Source organism: Micropterus salmoides, unplaced genomic scaffold, assembly GCF_014851395.1.
Source record: "Micropterus salmoides isolate LMB-PRFRI ecotype aquatic unplaced genomic scaffold, ASM1485139v1 Ms_hic_scaffold_14, whole genome shotgun sequence".
NCBI lineage: Eukaryota > Metazoa > Chordata > Actinopteri > Centrarchiformes > Centrarchidae > Micropterus > Micropterus salmoides.
The window spans coordinates 20577166-20590837 of NW_024040485.1; the positions used below are offsets into that span (position 1 = coordinate 20577166).

The 13672-nt window shown below is 38.7% G+C and overlaps 1 protein-coding gene across 1 annotated transcript in view; it reads left to right on the forward strand.

The window, feature by feature from the left end:
* clstn2a (calsyntenin 2a) overlaps positions 1-13672 on the forward strand; it is a 168849-nt gene that overhangs the window by 69466 nt on the left and 85711 nt on the right. Inside the window, exon 2 of the mRNA XM_038718242.1 lies at positions 3468-3590. Coding sequence (XP_038574170.1) covers positions 3468-3590 — 123 coding nt within the window. The remainder of the gene's footprint in view (positions 1-3467; positions 3591-13672) is intronic.

Below are 13672 nucleotides of genomic sequence, written 5' to 3' on the forward strand. Positions count from 1 at the left end.
AAACAGGCGCACGTGTACAGCAGCCATTTAGTTTGAAAACGAGTAGGAATACAGCACTGGTCATAGATGGAACAAAACGCAGCGGCTTTGTTTTTCCGTTTTGGCTTTAAAAGAGAAAAACCAAAAAACAACTTTTTGGTTTTTCCGATTTGGTTTTGTAATAAAATAATCAAAGAACGATCCATACACGGATTCATTTGTCTCAGGTGTGCTTTTTATGTCATTTCTGTTGCTCAGTACAAGGATGTCAAGGATAAATACCTTAAATGCATCACTAATGGATTTACAGTACTACATGTTGTGATAGCCATCCTGGAAATAGCCCATTTCCATGGTCTGATGTGTGCTCTTTCTACAAAACAGCTCTTATATTAGACTGCCTTTAAGGAGTCACAGCTCTGCTGCCTCAACCACCACCCAATTTGTTTGGGAAAAATGTGAGACCTTGAGCCAGAAACTGAGCCTGCCATCCATGAGTAAACTGTGCTAGCTGTGGGCTGCTATTAGACTTAGTGAAGACATCTTCAAATGTATATGAAATGCTATGTGAGTATCATGTAAGCAGGATTAATGTGTATTTACATCAGCTAGTGCAAGCTCATACAAATGAAACTCACTTGAAAAATGCCCATACTGTATTTGTAGTCTGTTTTATAGTCACCTCAGCACCTCAGTCTAAAATGGTCTTGATTTTGAAGAGTCTCTTTGTAAGTTTGTTTCAGTTCATTTCACACTTGCTTTTGGGTGGAAAAAAGGAGTAGATCCAAAGAAAGCAGTAAGTATTGTGGGTGAAAATGTACCTGCAATAGACCATAAAAGTGTGTGTGATAGTGTGCTTTAATGCATTGAGTTTCCACCCTTACAAGTGTAATATTCCAGGTGTAAAGATGCCTAAACACCACTCAAAGACAGACCTCCACTTTGGTCCCTCTACTTTCCAGTAGAGCACAGTCATGCTGTTTGCTGCAGTGTTTTCTGTCTCCTGCATGAGCACAAGATGGGACTCCTAGTATGAATAATGTCTTCCCTTGTGGTTCTCTTTCTCTCCCTATAATCCACTCTCTGCTCTATCTCAGCAGGGCGAGAGTCCCATCTAGAATGATCACTAGTCTTTGGTCTCTCCGAGTGACTTGATAGAGTAGAAGGATAGTGTGAATGAGAAGTAATGTACAGGCACAATAATTGCATTTTGTTAATGATATTTCATCTCATCGGTATATTGTGTTTTATGTCGTCAAAACTTTTTCATTCACAACATTTCTGTTGCTCTAAACAAACATGTTTCCTTTGTACAGGCCCAACACGTTTTTCCAATTTATTTTTTTTACTTTGACCCTGTTCTTGCAGCTCTGTGTGAAATTTGTCCAAACAAAAAGATGAAAAGCTGTAAGAAGGTTTTAGGAACAGTTTGATGCATTTTAAATCTCTGCCAGCTGGACATGTCATCTGCTTATTGGCATGAGACAAAGCTTTCCTCTCCAGTGGATTGATAGGTCAAGTCGACATCCCAGCCCCCTGCAAAGAGTGATACTTGTACCCTAGACAGAAAGATACAGTGGTGGAAATGGCAAGGTTTTACTGGGGGCACCATACTGGGGGTTGAGGGATGGGGTGGTCTATTGCATTCACAGATTTTTTACAAACCAATTCTTATTTACTTTCCTTATCATCATGAGAGCTGCATGAAAAACATATTACTAAAGTTACCTAACATTACAAACATTGCCGAGATCTACTGATCTATTTTCTTGATGATAGACTTGATGACGTTGCTTATTCAACTTCCAAACACATGTTGTCCTGCTATTCTCTGCTCTGCTGCTCTCATGCTTTCTCCTCTCCTGTCCCCCAACAACAACAATAAACGCACGAATCGTCAAATAATCAAGATTAACTACACTAAATTCAGAACAAGATTAGAACTGAAAATATTAAATATAGCTAAATGTTGTTTCTAGAGCAGCAACAGTAATGTTTACAACTGTAAAGTCATGCTATAATCTATACGCTTTCTACATATTTACGTGTGTTTGCTTGTTTAACAGGTGGATGAAGTATTAGCATTTTACTCATGAAGGTTTTATTGCACTTACAGTAGCAAGCATAGTTGTCGTCAACTTGAATAATCTTGGGATTTCATAGCTTCATGTATATGTATATATGTGTGTATATAGTGTACGCACATATGGTTGGTCTCTCTTTACATTGTCAGTAGTAACTATGTGTGATGGTGATATGCATCAACCATCAGCTCATCTTCCTGACAGAGGCAGAAACACAGAGAGAGAGAGAGAGAGAGAGATAAAGAAGCAACGAAAATGCACTAAAGGGTGAAGGTGAGAGGAAGACAGAGGTCAAAACACAGAGCTAGAGTTGGATATAGTTTCTGTAGTGCACTATTTCAGTGTAAATGAGTAAAGATTAAAGCTCAGAACGCCCACTAAAAATAAAGGTTTATAACAAGGTTTTAAAGATTTTCTTGGCTGCTCAGACTCTTACTGTTATTTGGCCAATTAAGTCAGTGTATTAGAAGTTTAAAGCTTTGCTGCAAAGACCTGGTTCAGTCTTTGGCTGTGGTACTTAGTGTGTATTCCCCTATCGAGCATAACTGGCAGTGTGGCCACTGGTGAGGAGACACATGGCTGTCAACAACCTGCCAAGACCAACTGAGATATTAGTAACAGGGAGTGTATACAGTGTCTACACACTGGGAAGGAAAGGGGGAAAAAGAAAGTAGTAGTACTAATGTTAAAGAATTCTTTCATCCTTCTCTTTTTCTTTAAAACTGAGTAATTGTGTTGTTTGTGGCTCTCAGTTGTTCTTTCCAAGAGAACACAGAGCCCTTTTTAAAGCATGACAATCACAGATGCAAAGCTATTCAACAAACATCAATATTTTTTGTTCACAATGTTCAACCTCTGACTTCCATTAGTCCTCCTGTCATCTGTAAAAACCTAAGAAATCCATCACAAACCACGGGCATGAATATAATATTTTGAAAAAGTGGAGGTTTTTCTTGCCTTTGCCATTCTCACTCCTCTGGATGTGACTCATTTAGATACAGTTAGAATCCACAAAGCTTGTAAATTACACTGAGAGTCCTTACAATAATGCTGAACTAAAATGTGCATTGAATTTATAGAACTTTGAACACCGAATCATGTTTGCACTGCATGCGCTACTTTGCACCCCGATAATTGCACCAGGAACTATTATTGATAACTATGTATGTTTTAGCATTTTATTTTATTATTTATAACTAAGTGCTGACTATTCATCTTGTTAATATCTATTTATTCATAGCAATTACCTTTCTCTAGTCTATAGTCTTCTATATTTTGCACTACGTGGCTGAGGGAGATGCTTCACTGTTACTTTGTTTTATACAATGACATTAATGATGCTTAACTTGAAAAAAAGACAGAGAAATATATGATATTAATCCTCTTGTTCCTTCTCTTCCACAGTCAACAAGCACAAGCCGTGGATAGAGACATCTTACCATGGTGTGATAACTGAGAACATGGACACGGTGCTGCTGGACCCTCCACTGGTAGCTCTAGACAAGGATGCCCCGGTCCCCTATGCTGGTAGGAAAAACAAATACACATACAAATACATACACAGTATAACACACGTACAGTATACATATCCTCCCACACATACATTGTCTCACACGTAGGGGCTGAAGGATGCTTCAGTACTGTGTGCAGGCAACTGTGGCGACTTCACACCACAAGACAGGAACAGATGATCTGACAGTTCTCTGTACTCACTGTTTGTCATGGAGAGTGAATTCCATTTATCACCCTTAGCAGTGTTATATAAATGGTTTTCTCTCTTTTTTTAAGAGCACCTTCTTTTCGGTTTTGTATAGAATTTCTTAAAAAGTCACAGGGCAAAGGGCTTGCAAATAACTAAGGAAGATATTTTGTTCCTTTAGGGGAATATATAGGAATACATTTGTGGTTACTGCAAATAGTTATACTGAAGTGTTGTTTATCTACAGAGTCGCCGCAACATATATCTGTTATATAAAACTTTTGGCCACTGTTAAACTGTTAACTGTAAATAGCAGGGAGTTTTGAGTTGGATGGAGGATGGTTGACTAATTCAAGCTTGCTGAGGTTAATGAAAATCCATTTATTTTCATAATAGGGGTGCACCAAATGTTTGGCCACCAAAATTAATCGGCTGAAAATAGCAAAAAAAAAGCCGTCAAAACGGAACAAATTTAACCAAACAATTACGTTAATGTCGGCAGTGTGGAAGCATTTTAAAGTGTCAGAGAAAGACGCAAAAATCACCGTTTGCAGACACTGTTCTGCTGAATTGTCTCCTAGCACATCCACTCCATCTGTGGCTGACTTCTTAGAAATGGCAACAAACGTTCTGACCTGCTTTGAGTGTCACTCGTTTCTGAGAAGGCGATTAAGCTAGCTGCACCAGAATTTGTAGTGCACACGTATTCAAGCCTTTATGGTAAAGACAGACAGGTTAGCGACTTTATCCTGTCATTTTCTCTCCTTACAAAGATTAAGTGTTGCTGTATGAGAGTCCTTCCTGAAGAGCGGCAATGAAGTCCTCATATTGCGTGATATGAGAACTACATACAACATTATTTATCAAATTGGGTCAGACTTGATGAATTTAGCGCGAGGATACACATGTGACAACGTCCGGTTTTCAAAATAAGGTGTCTATATGGTATGGAAATAAGATTAATTGGATTATATTGACAGAAAGTATAAAACATATTACATGTCTACATTAAAAGTAAATGGACATATTTACGGGCCTCGGACCCAACCACCATAGTGTCTCCAAATCCTGTGGGAAACACTGAGTAAAAAGCACATTTCTGACTATTTAATTCATGCAATGGTCAAAAAAAAGAGGCAAAAACGGCAAATGTTTTCATTATATTCGGTTTCAGCTTCGGCCAAGAATTTTCATTTCGGTGCATCCCTATTTCATAATCTTGTCAGGTATCAAGTTTCAAGCTAAGATACTTCTTCACTCCCCCAGACACAGATCTATTCACAGCCACTGCTAATTGAAGCCATGTGTCATCCCTTTTCTTGCTGCTGTATTGCCCCATTTAATCTGACCATAAGATTGTTGTCAATAGTGGAAGAATATAAGATCTTCTCCTGAGCCATTTCAGCTTTTCATAATGTAAACGTTACAGCCTGAATCTTATTCTGACACTTTGGAGCTTGTCGATAATATCAATTAGTTACAAAGCAGTTTTCATTCACAACATTTTACACCATATAAGAAGCAACATGATAGTTTGTCTTGTTTATATTTTCACCACAACACCTATCTAAAATTTTAAGTGTATGCACGTTCTTTAATTTGAATTTACATTAGATTAGGGTTTATTCTTTTTTTTTTCTCCAGATTTTTCTATCATGCATGTAGCAATTTTGTTTTGGTCCTAGCAGCAGAACCATTCGTTTATTAATTTTCTGACTTAAATGAAAATAATCTCTAAATCTTTATTACTCTGTGCATTGTTATATATTGTCATAAAGTACGTAGCAAAAACAGGAGCCCTGGACCTGGGGATGTGTTAAATAGCAGTATTAGATTTATAGACGCTTTGCATTCACTGAAAGTTTGGTTACTGAGAACTCACTGTAGCTTTTAGAGAATAGGTCTCCACAGCCTTGTAGGCACATACAAATCCTTTGAGTAGTCCATGAAATACACCTCCAGGACAACATTTGTTCTTTTTAACTCTTTATTGCTTCTCATGTTCGAGAAATAGCCCATAATGGTTTCCATTAAACCTGGTGCTGGGAGCGTAGTGTTGACTGAAAGTTGCCTGGTTGAGTCAAATAACAGGTACATGTGTAATAATGACAGTATGATGTGATTATAATAAAGCTCATCTGCAGATGATTGTTTCAGGCGCTGATTATGTTGTCTAACAAGAGCTGAAATCAGACAGCCATCTTGCAGGTACAGCACTGTTGACAGTGATGGGAAGGAGAGAGAGCCAGAGAGAGCTGTTATAATTGGACAAAGTATTCTGAGACTCAAAGGCAAACGAAGAGGCTTTTTGGCAGCTAACGCTTTACAGCTAATTATGGCGAAATGGCTCCTATTAATCCCAGCTCTGACAACCATGGAAAACTGATACTCAGCTATTTTACTCCCTCTGTTTTCCTTTTTTGTGTGTGTTTCTGCTCCAGTGGCACAGCCATACTTTTGTGTGCTTCAGTGTTACGTCACATGTGAGCTGTTCTGTAAATAATAGGTAAGTACAGCTGACCTTGAGGAGTGTAAAACAGCCTGGATCCATGTTAGAGGCTCTTTTGATCTGCATTGTACGTATACAGTACACTGCAACCCAAATACTGTGGTATATGTAGTTGTACTGTATATGAAGATTTAATTATCATTTGGAAGGGTTTTGGAATATATTATGCAAAAATAGCAACTTCATTCATCTTTTATTCATATCACAAAAATGGATATGCTGAAGATATTTCTCACATACATTGTTCTTCTCCAATCAAGCAGAACTGTCTTACAGTAATTTACAATACATAGCTATCCTTAGTAACCAAATCCATGGCACAGTGAAGGTTTAATGACACCGCAACGAGCAGCCAGACAAAGAAGGAAATTAATTTTGATTGTTTTTCTCAATGATTAACACTTGGTTTGTTGACTTGAGAAGGTCAAGCTGGGTGAAATATCACCAGTGAGGTAAAAGCAGTGCTGTGCGCTGGCTGCTGACTGGTGATATTTCTCTCCTTGTTTTTCACTGCTTGCAGTCTAATGAATGAAACCCATACAATTGCTACCAAGGAAACTCTGAAAAAATGGCCATCAAAAGAGCAGCTCTGTCCCAATTTATCTCCCTTAGCAATTGTCTACTGCTACAGCGCACCCTGTGTTTTGCACAAACTCATACATACCCCCCTCCTCTTCTTTTCTCAGATCTTTATCTCAATCTGTGCCTCCGTTTGTGTCTTTCACTCCACCTAGTGCCACATTCCTTCTTTCTCAGTCCTACTGTCCTTTCTCCTCTTCTGGATCTCGATACTTTGCCCCTAGTGAGCCCATATACAGGCAGTCACTTATGCACTACAGACACTCTCATCAATCCTGGTTTTGTTTTACTGCAGAAAGGAGTAGGCTGTCCTTCTGGCTCCACATTAATTGCAGTGTGGGAACACAGACCAGGATTGTTAAGTACTTTTAAGCCTATTTTCTCCTCTCCTCCTGTAGTTTTTTCTTACCGTCCTCACATCTCCTCATTTTCACGTCTTTCCCCACTTCACCATTTTATCTACATATTCTTTTTCTCTTTCTCCTGTTCTGTCCTGCCTTCTCCTGCGGTACCACATATTACTTTGATGTAAACTACCCACAGTGGGTCTCACTTGAACATTATATGCTGAGACAGGCATCCTGGAGATAAATTGTTATTGCTGCATGCCATGATGGCATCCTCCATCCTCTGCACCCCCCTCAACACCTCCCTTGGAGCAAAGGTGTGTGGGTCGAAGAGTATGTGCTGATCGAGCGTTCTCAATCAAATTAGCATGAGGAATGGTGGCAGTGGACTCCAGGGTGCTGCGATGCAGGCAGGCAGTTTCATTTGCTTATTCTTTATCTCAAGGCCACAGTCAACAGGCACGGATTCTCCCCATTCATCATGGTGCCAGAATAGTGTGCTGAGGTACATTGTTGCCTCTGCAGAACTCAGACAGGGTACAGGAACAAAAGTAGGTGGACAATCGGGAGAATGGATAGCTGAGAGAAATAAATGGAGGAGACAGATGGACAATGAAAATGAGAGTGTGTAGCCACCAGCAGCTTGATTATTCCCATTGGTTTAGGTTGTGTGTGCGTGCGTGTGTGTGTGTGTGTGTGTGCGCGCGCGTGTGTGTGTTCGTGTAACACATGCCGAGAATGATAATAATCATTGTTTAAACAAAGTCCAGAGGTAACATTGTTTTTAATGTGCTTGAACTTGGGATTTGAGTGTGAGCCTGAATGTCTTGTTGATACTTTGATGTTTACTTTCTTGCTCATCATCATTATCATAATCATCTGTCATTTTATCTTCTAATAATTAATGAATTATTTATCTACAGTAGCTGTATTGTGAAGTCCACCATCAGTCCAGTAATAGCAGCTTCACTCCATAGTTAGTATGTGTTTTGATAGCTCTCACAGACCAATACACATTCGCCGCTGTTATATGCAAGAAAATAGATTTGAAGCCTAAGACGATGTGTTGGCTTGCAGTTATACATGTAAAGTGAGAGCCATTATGTGGTCAGTGTTGACAGCTGTATTGATTACATTGTAAGTCGATCTGTGAGATAGTTGAAATGCCAATGCTGGGACAGCCACTTCAGTGAATCTTCAATTCAATAAACTTTCCTGGGTCAATAGTGTGGTTGGTCAGTTTTTTCAACCACCTTCTTGCACTTCAATAATCAAGTTTTACCGTATATAAAAGGAGGCATGTTTGGATGCATTTATTATGATCTAAACCTCATTCAGACTGACTTTACCCCTGCGTGAAAAAACGCTGGACTTCCTGTATTTGATGTCTTGCTGGTACCTGAAGCAACACGCCCCCATCAACAAAATTTAATTTCTCAGTAGTATAATTCCCCAAGGTACCGGTACAAGAATTCAGTCCATCTTTTTGCCAGTATCAGGCCAAAGTTGAGATTTTGGTATTGAAGATACCAAATATTTAATTTGTCAAGAACATTTTTTAAAAATTTGATCCACTCATCGCTTGCAAGGAGGCATGTTTGAGATGCTTTTGCCCTGCCTGTTAAACAGGATTTCTTTCATACTCCAAACCTCTTGGTCATGACTTGATGAATCTGGTTTCAGTAAGATAATATTGACATTAGATAGTATTGCTTCAGTCACACTTTGTGTTGAAGATGCTTATTGTAGATTCCACTGTGGAATGTTTCTTCCATTTTCATGGTTACAAAGAAAAAATAGTTAATAATTTCCATTTTTGTCAGTGCTAGTCATCCTATTTTTACCAAGCACACAGTCAAAATCTATTTACTGCTTGTGGTGTGGTATGGTATGATATGGAAAACATAGGACTTTTATCACAAGTTCAAAGTGGTGAGCAGGACTTTTGTAATGAAAATCTGTCTGAATTATGTGTGTATTATTTATGTGACTACCCGACTTGAAATGAGTCGCAAAGTTGGATGTTTGAATAATTGTGAGTGAAAAGTGTTGATGCAGCTCTGTCAGTCACATAATTCTTTTGCCAATTGTTGCACTGACGACACAAACAGGAAGTGGTGCATAGCTCTCAAGTGCTTTCTCTAGTCATAGTTAAAAATCCTAGGTGCATCCACAAGTTCTCATCATTGCACACTCTGTTACTTACAGCTGTATTGTCTTTCCCCTTTGTACAATGCTACCATGACAATAATAGCTTTTGATGTGCTGTACATGCGTATACCTCAAAATATTTTCCATCTGCTCAGAAACAGCAGGATGGCATATTATTACAACCTAAAAGAGGAGAATAGAAAATAAGAGTAAATAAAGCAGAGAACCTAATTGCATGATTGCATTAAAGTACAATTTTATCACGGATCATTTTGACTGTGTTGCTGTTAAGCATCTTCACATGATGATGATAGTCAGTTTCACTTTGCCAAATCCCAATATACTGTACCTGCAGTCACTACCTGAGAGTGAAACTGTACCAAGGTGACAAAAGCAGAGGTGCTAATTAAACTGTAGGGCCCAACAAAGCAGGAGCTATGACGCACTTCAAAGGAGGTGCGGCAAAAGAAGAAGCAGAACAAGGAGGGACACAAAAATGTAAGAAAAGGGGAGCTGGGGAGATGAAACGGGGAAACAAAGGTAGACCCAGGAAATATAGATATGCTGTGTGTGTGTGTGTGTGTGTGTGTGAGAAAAAGAGAGAGACAGAGAGGGGGAATAGAAAGACACGATGTGATGGATCATCAAAGGATAAGCAAGAGTATTGAAGGGACAGTCTGATCAAACCACGCAGGTGTCTACCTGTCTGCCCCGAGGAGAAGAGGAACATATCACTTTGCCTGCCTCGCTTTCTTTCTCTCTCTCTCCCTCGCCCTGTCCTCTTTGCCTTTGTGTAGCTGTTAAATTTCTGCAGCGGGTGCTTGCTTAATCGGGAGGTAATACTGAAGCAGGTCTGCTACATGAAACGGATGCATCACATCAAAGATTCTGTATTCTCTTTAGAGCGATGACACCTACCTGAAGCCACATTTCTCTGTGCTGCAGCCAGCATTAGCAGACCTGCATGAACATCTTATTTTATTTTGTCAGTATCTTAATGTTAGCCCCTAAAAAAACAGTACAGTATTAATATCACATTATTACTAGTGCTGGGCAACAATTAAAAAAAATTAATCGCAATTAATCACATTGTTAAGCGCAAAATTGAATCATGAATTCTAAAATAGTGTATTGCGTTCTTTTAATTTAAATGTACTGCTATATACACAAAAGTGCAATAACATGGTTTGCAAACATTTTAAACAAATAAGGTGCTTTTTACTAGCAGTATTCCCTTTACACAGTAGCAATAAAACATTTCTTGTAAATATCAACTTAAACATTATTGTAATCAAATCAAATATAAAGCCAAAGCTATTTGCCACTGCCAGGGCATTACCTTTTATCTAGCTTGTTAAGACAAGTTAGAGTCCAGAGCTACATAACATCATAACAGGCACCTTCTGAGCAACAGGTTAACATATATAAATCTGTTGTCTTGTTTTTTTTCTAAACAGGTATTAGCAGAAATTTTTCTTTTATCAGAGAGCAGCTTAAACAGTCTATGTTCAGTAGCAAGTGTCCCTGTGAGGTGAAGTGGTCAAGCACAAGGCGTAGCGACAAGCGCGCGCATTCCCGTGAAACTGTCGCGGTTGTGCTCGCCTCACGCACATGCCCGCCCGCCGATCTGTCTTGAACTTTTTGTCGCACAATTTGACCACAATAATAATGCGTCAACTTGCCCAGCCCTAATGTCAGTATTAGTATGTGGTATTGGTATTAGACTGTATTAGAAGTATACCTCGTATACAGATTGGAAAAACACTAAATTAGGCTAAAATATACTTCACTATACTATAGGTTTTTGCTGTGTTTGTGTGTGTAGAACCTCATACAATGCTATGGACATGGAGATTTTCAGAAAAAGGTATCCAACACTTTTAAAACTTATGCCAGGCCCAGACACAAGTCCACTATGGTTTTGGAGTTGAATTATAGTTTTGTCTGTGCAAGCCTTTCTCTTCATACTGTATCTCCCTCCATTTTTTTCTCTTCAGAGCAGGAGCCTGGCTCTCAGTGAATTGTCAGAGTGTGTGTATTGATATCTCCTCCTTGCCTTAGGACATGAGATTCAGTGCTACGCCTCCACACCCATCTCTCTGTGTTTGCTCCAAGCAGGACAGATACGTTCCCCTTTTTTTCTCCCTCTCTGTCCTCTCAATCCATTTTCTGGTTTCCCCTCTCCCTCACTGTCTCTCCCTTTTGCTCTTTTTCTCACTCCTCCTTCATCACAGTAGATCCCCTTTTAAACGTCTCCACAGTCACATTTTTCTCCTGCCTGAGACAATGACATCCTCTTATTACAAAGCAGAGAGATATCGTCTTTGTCACATTTTATTGATTCGCTTGACCTTGTATCTGACCTGCGCGTTTTCCCCATGATGGTTAGCTTGCCAGTCACTCTCTCTGAAGGGTGTGTTGTTTGTACATGAAGAGCTTTAAAAGCTTTCAAAATGTTATTTTGATCTAATCATTGTAGAGGGGGAGACATTTTACTTTCAAAATGTTAATTAGGCTATAATAAATGATAAAATTTCCTAAAAACAAATGCTCCATTAGCTTCTCCACTGGATTAGTATTTGGTCCTGATATTCATTCAGCTTTTTAAGGTTGAAAATTAGCCAGTTCTAAGAGAAGGAGTTTAAGCATTATGGGACAGTGCAGCAAAAATGTAGAAGCACAAGGGAATACTGTGATGAATAATACCCACCTACATAACAATTGCCTTTGTTTGAGTGCTACAGTTAATGCAGTTATGTATTAATTGATGACTTCAGGTAAATGGAATGTGGTTGACAATGTTTAACGTTTTAATGTTTAGCCTAGGCTAATGACGATGTGTCAGAGACAGGAACGCCACTGTGCAGTTCAACAACTACACTTTCACATTCCTGTTGCATGCAGTTGAAATATTTTTCTGCATCTAAGTTTATTTAACAGTTAATTGATATCTTTTGAATCATAAATGAGTAAAAATGTCCTATCAATCCTATCAAGCCTGAGCTGAAATAATATAAAATCACATTTGAATTAAATTGTATCCACCAGCTTTGAATCACAGTATATCTTATCTTTGCATATAGGTCCTGGATCAATTATTGTATTTCATCGTGGACTATTATATCATAAATACAGAGATATATATACACACCCCTAGAAAGATATGCAGCAACCAGTTCATTAAATGTTTGTGTTCACTCAATATTATAAAGAGCGGTTATATCGTGTTATAAAAAGCCCTAATGTAAAAGCCAATTTAGCGAAAGACAAAAGAAATGGAAAGATACATTTTATTACTGACTAAGCAATTTGTGGTCTTGTGGCCCACTCTCCACAACACACCTGCCACTTGGCCTGCAGGTGATGTGTGTATGTGTGTGTGTTTGTTTGTCTGAGCGTGTGTGTACGTAGACTGCTTCTATAAATGTTATAGCCTTCTGTTGTCAATAGGCTATAATGGATTACACTAACTCCATCCCCTTTAGAACCCATCTGTGTTCGACTGCAATATTAGTCTCACACAGGGTTATTCAAGGTTTCCTTCCTTTATATTTAATTAATTGCTTAAGACAGATACAGTATATGACCATTATTTAATATTGTCATCTCATATTCTGCATTATAGAGCTGTGCGTCTCTAAGCTGAGGCTGAATGCACCCTTGTCTTGTTTCAGCGAAACTACAGAATAAGTAACAAGACAATTTAAGCAGGGAGAAGAAGGAGTTTCTCAATTCAATTCAAATTAGCTTTATTGGCATGAATGTGTAACAACAATATTGCCAAAGTTTCTCACTAATTCTCACTATCTGGAATAAATTGCACATATCTACTCTTTTACCACAACATACCTGATACCTGTGATCATCCAGCAGATTGTTTCAGGATCTGAAGACCCTATCCAAAATAACCTGCATCTCACGAAAAATGTCAAAGAAGAAAAAAATCCATTTCCACTTTCTGAAATGATACATTAAGAGTTTGGTATTGCGCAACATTAACAAACGGGGAAAACCTTTTTTATGTTGGGAATCACCATGCTTTTCCATTGTTGAGGTGAGATAATAGATCCATATAAGTTGTTAAGAGTAATTATATGTCCAATAATGCTCCACTAGAGCTCTGTCATCAATGCATTGTCATTGCCTCTGATTGATTTTCCAGAGGACCCAGTCCCTTCCCTTATTACCCTTTTACCCCCTTTTTCTATTCTGCACTGGATCTGTCTCTCATTTCTTAACACCATGTGATCATTTTCAATTTCTCAAATATTCTTCATTTCTTTTCTGTGTGTGTCCATGTGTAATGAGCTGTCTGCGTGCGTGT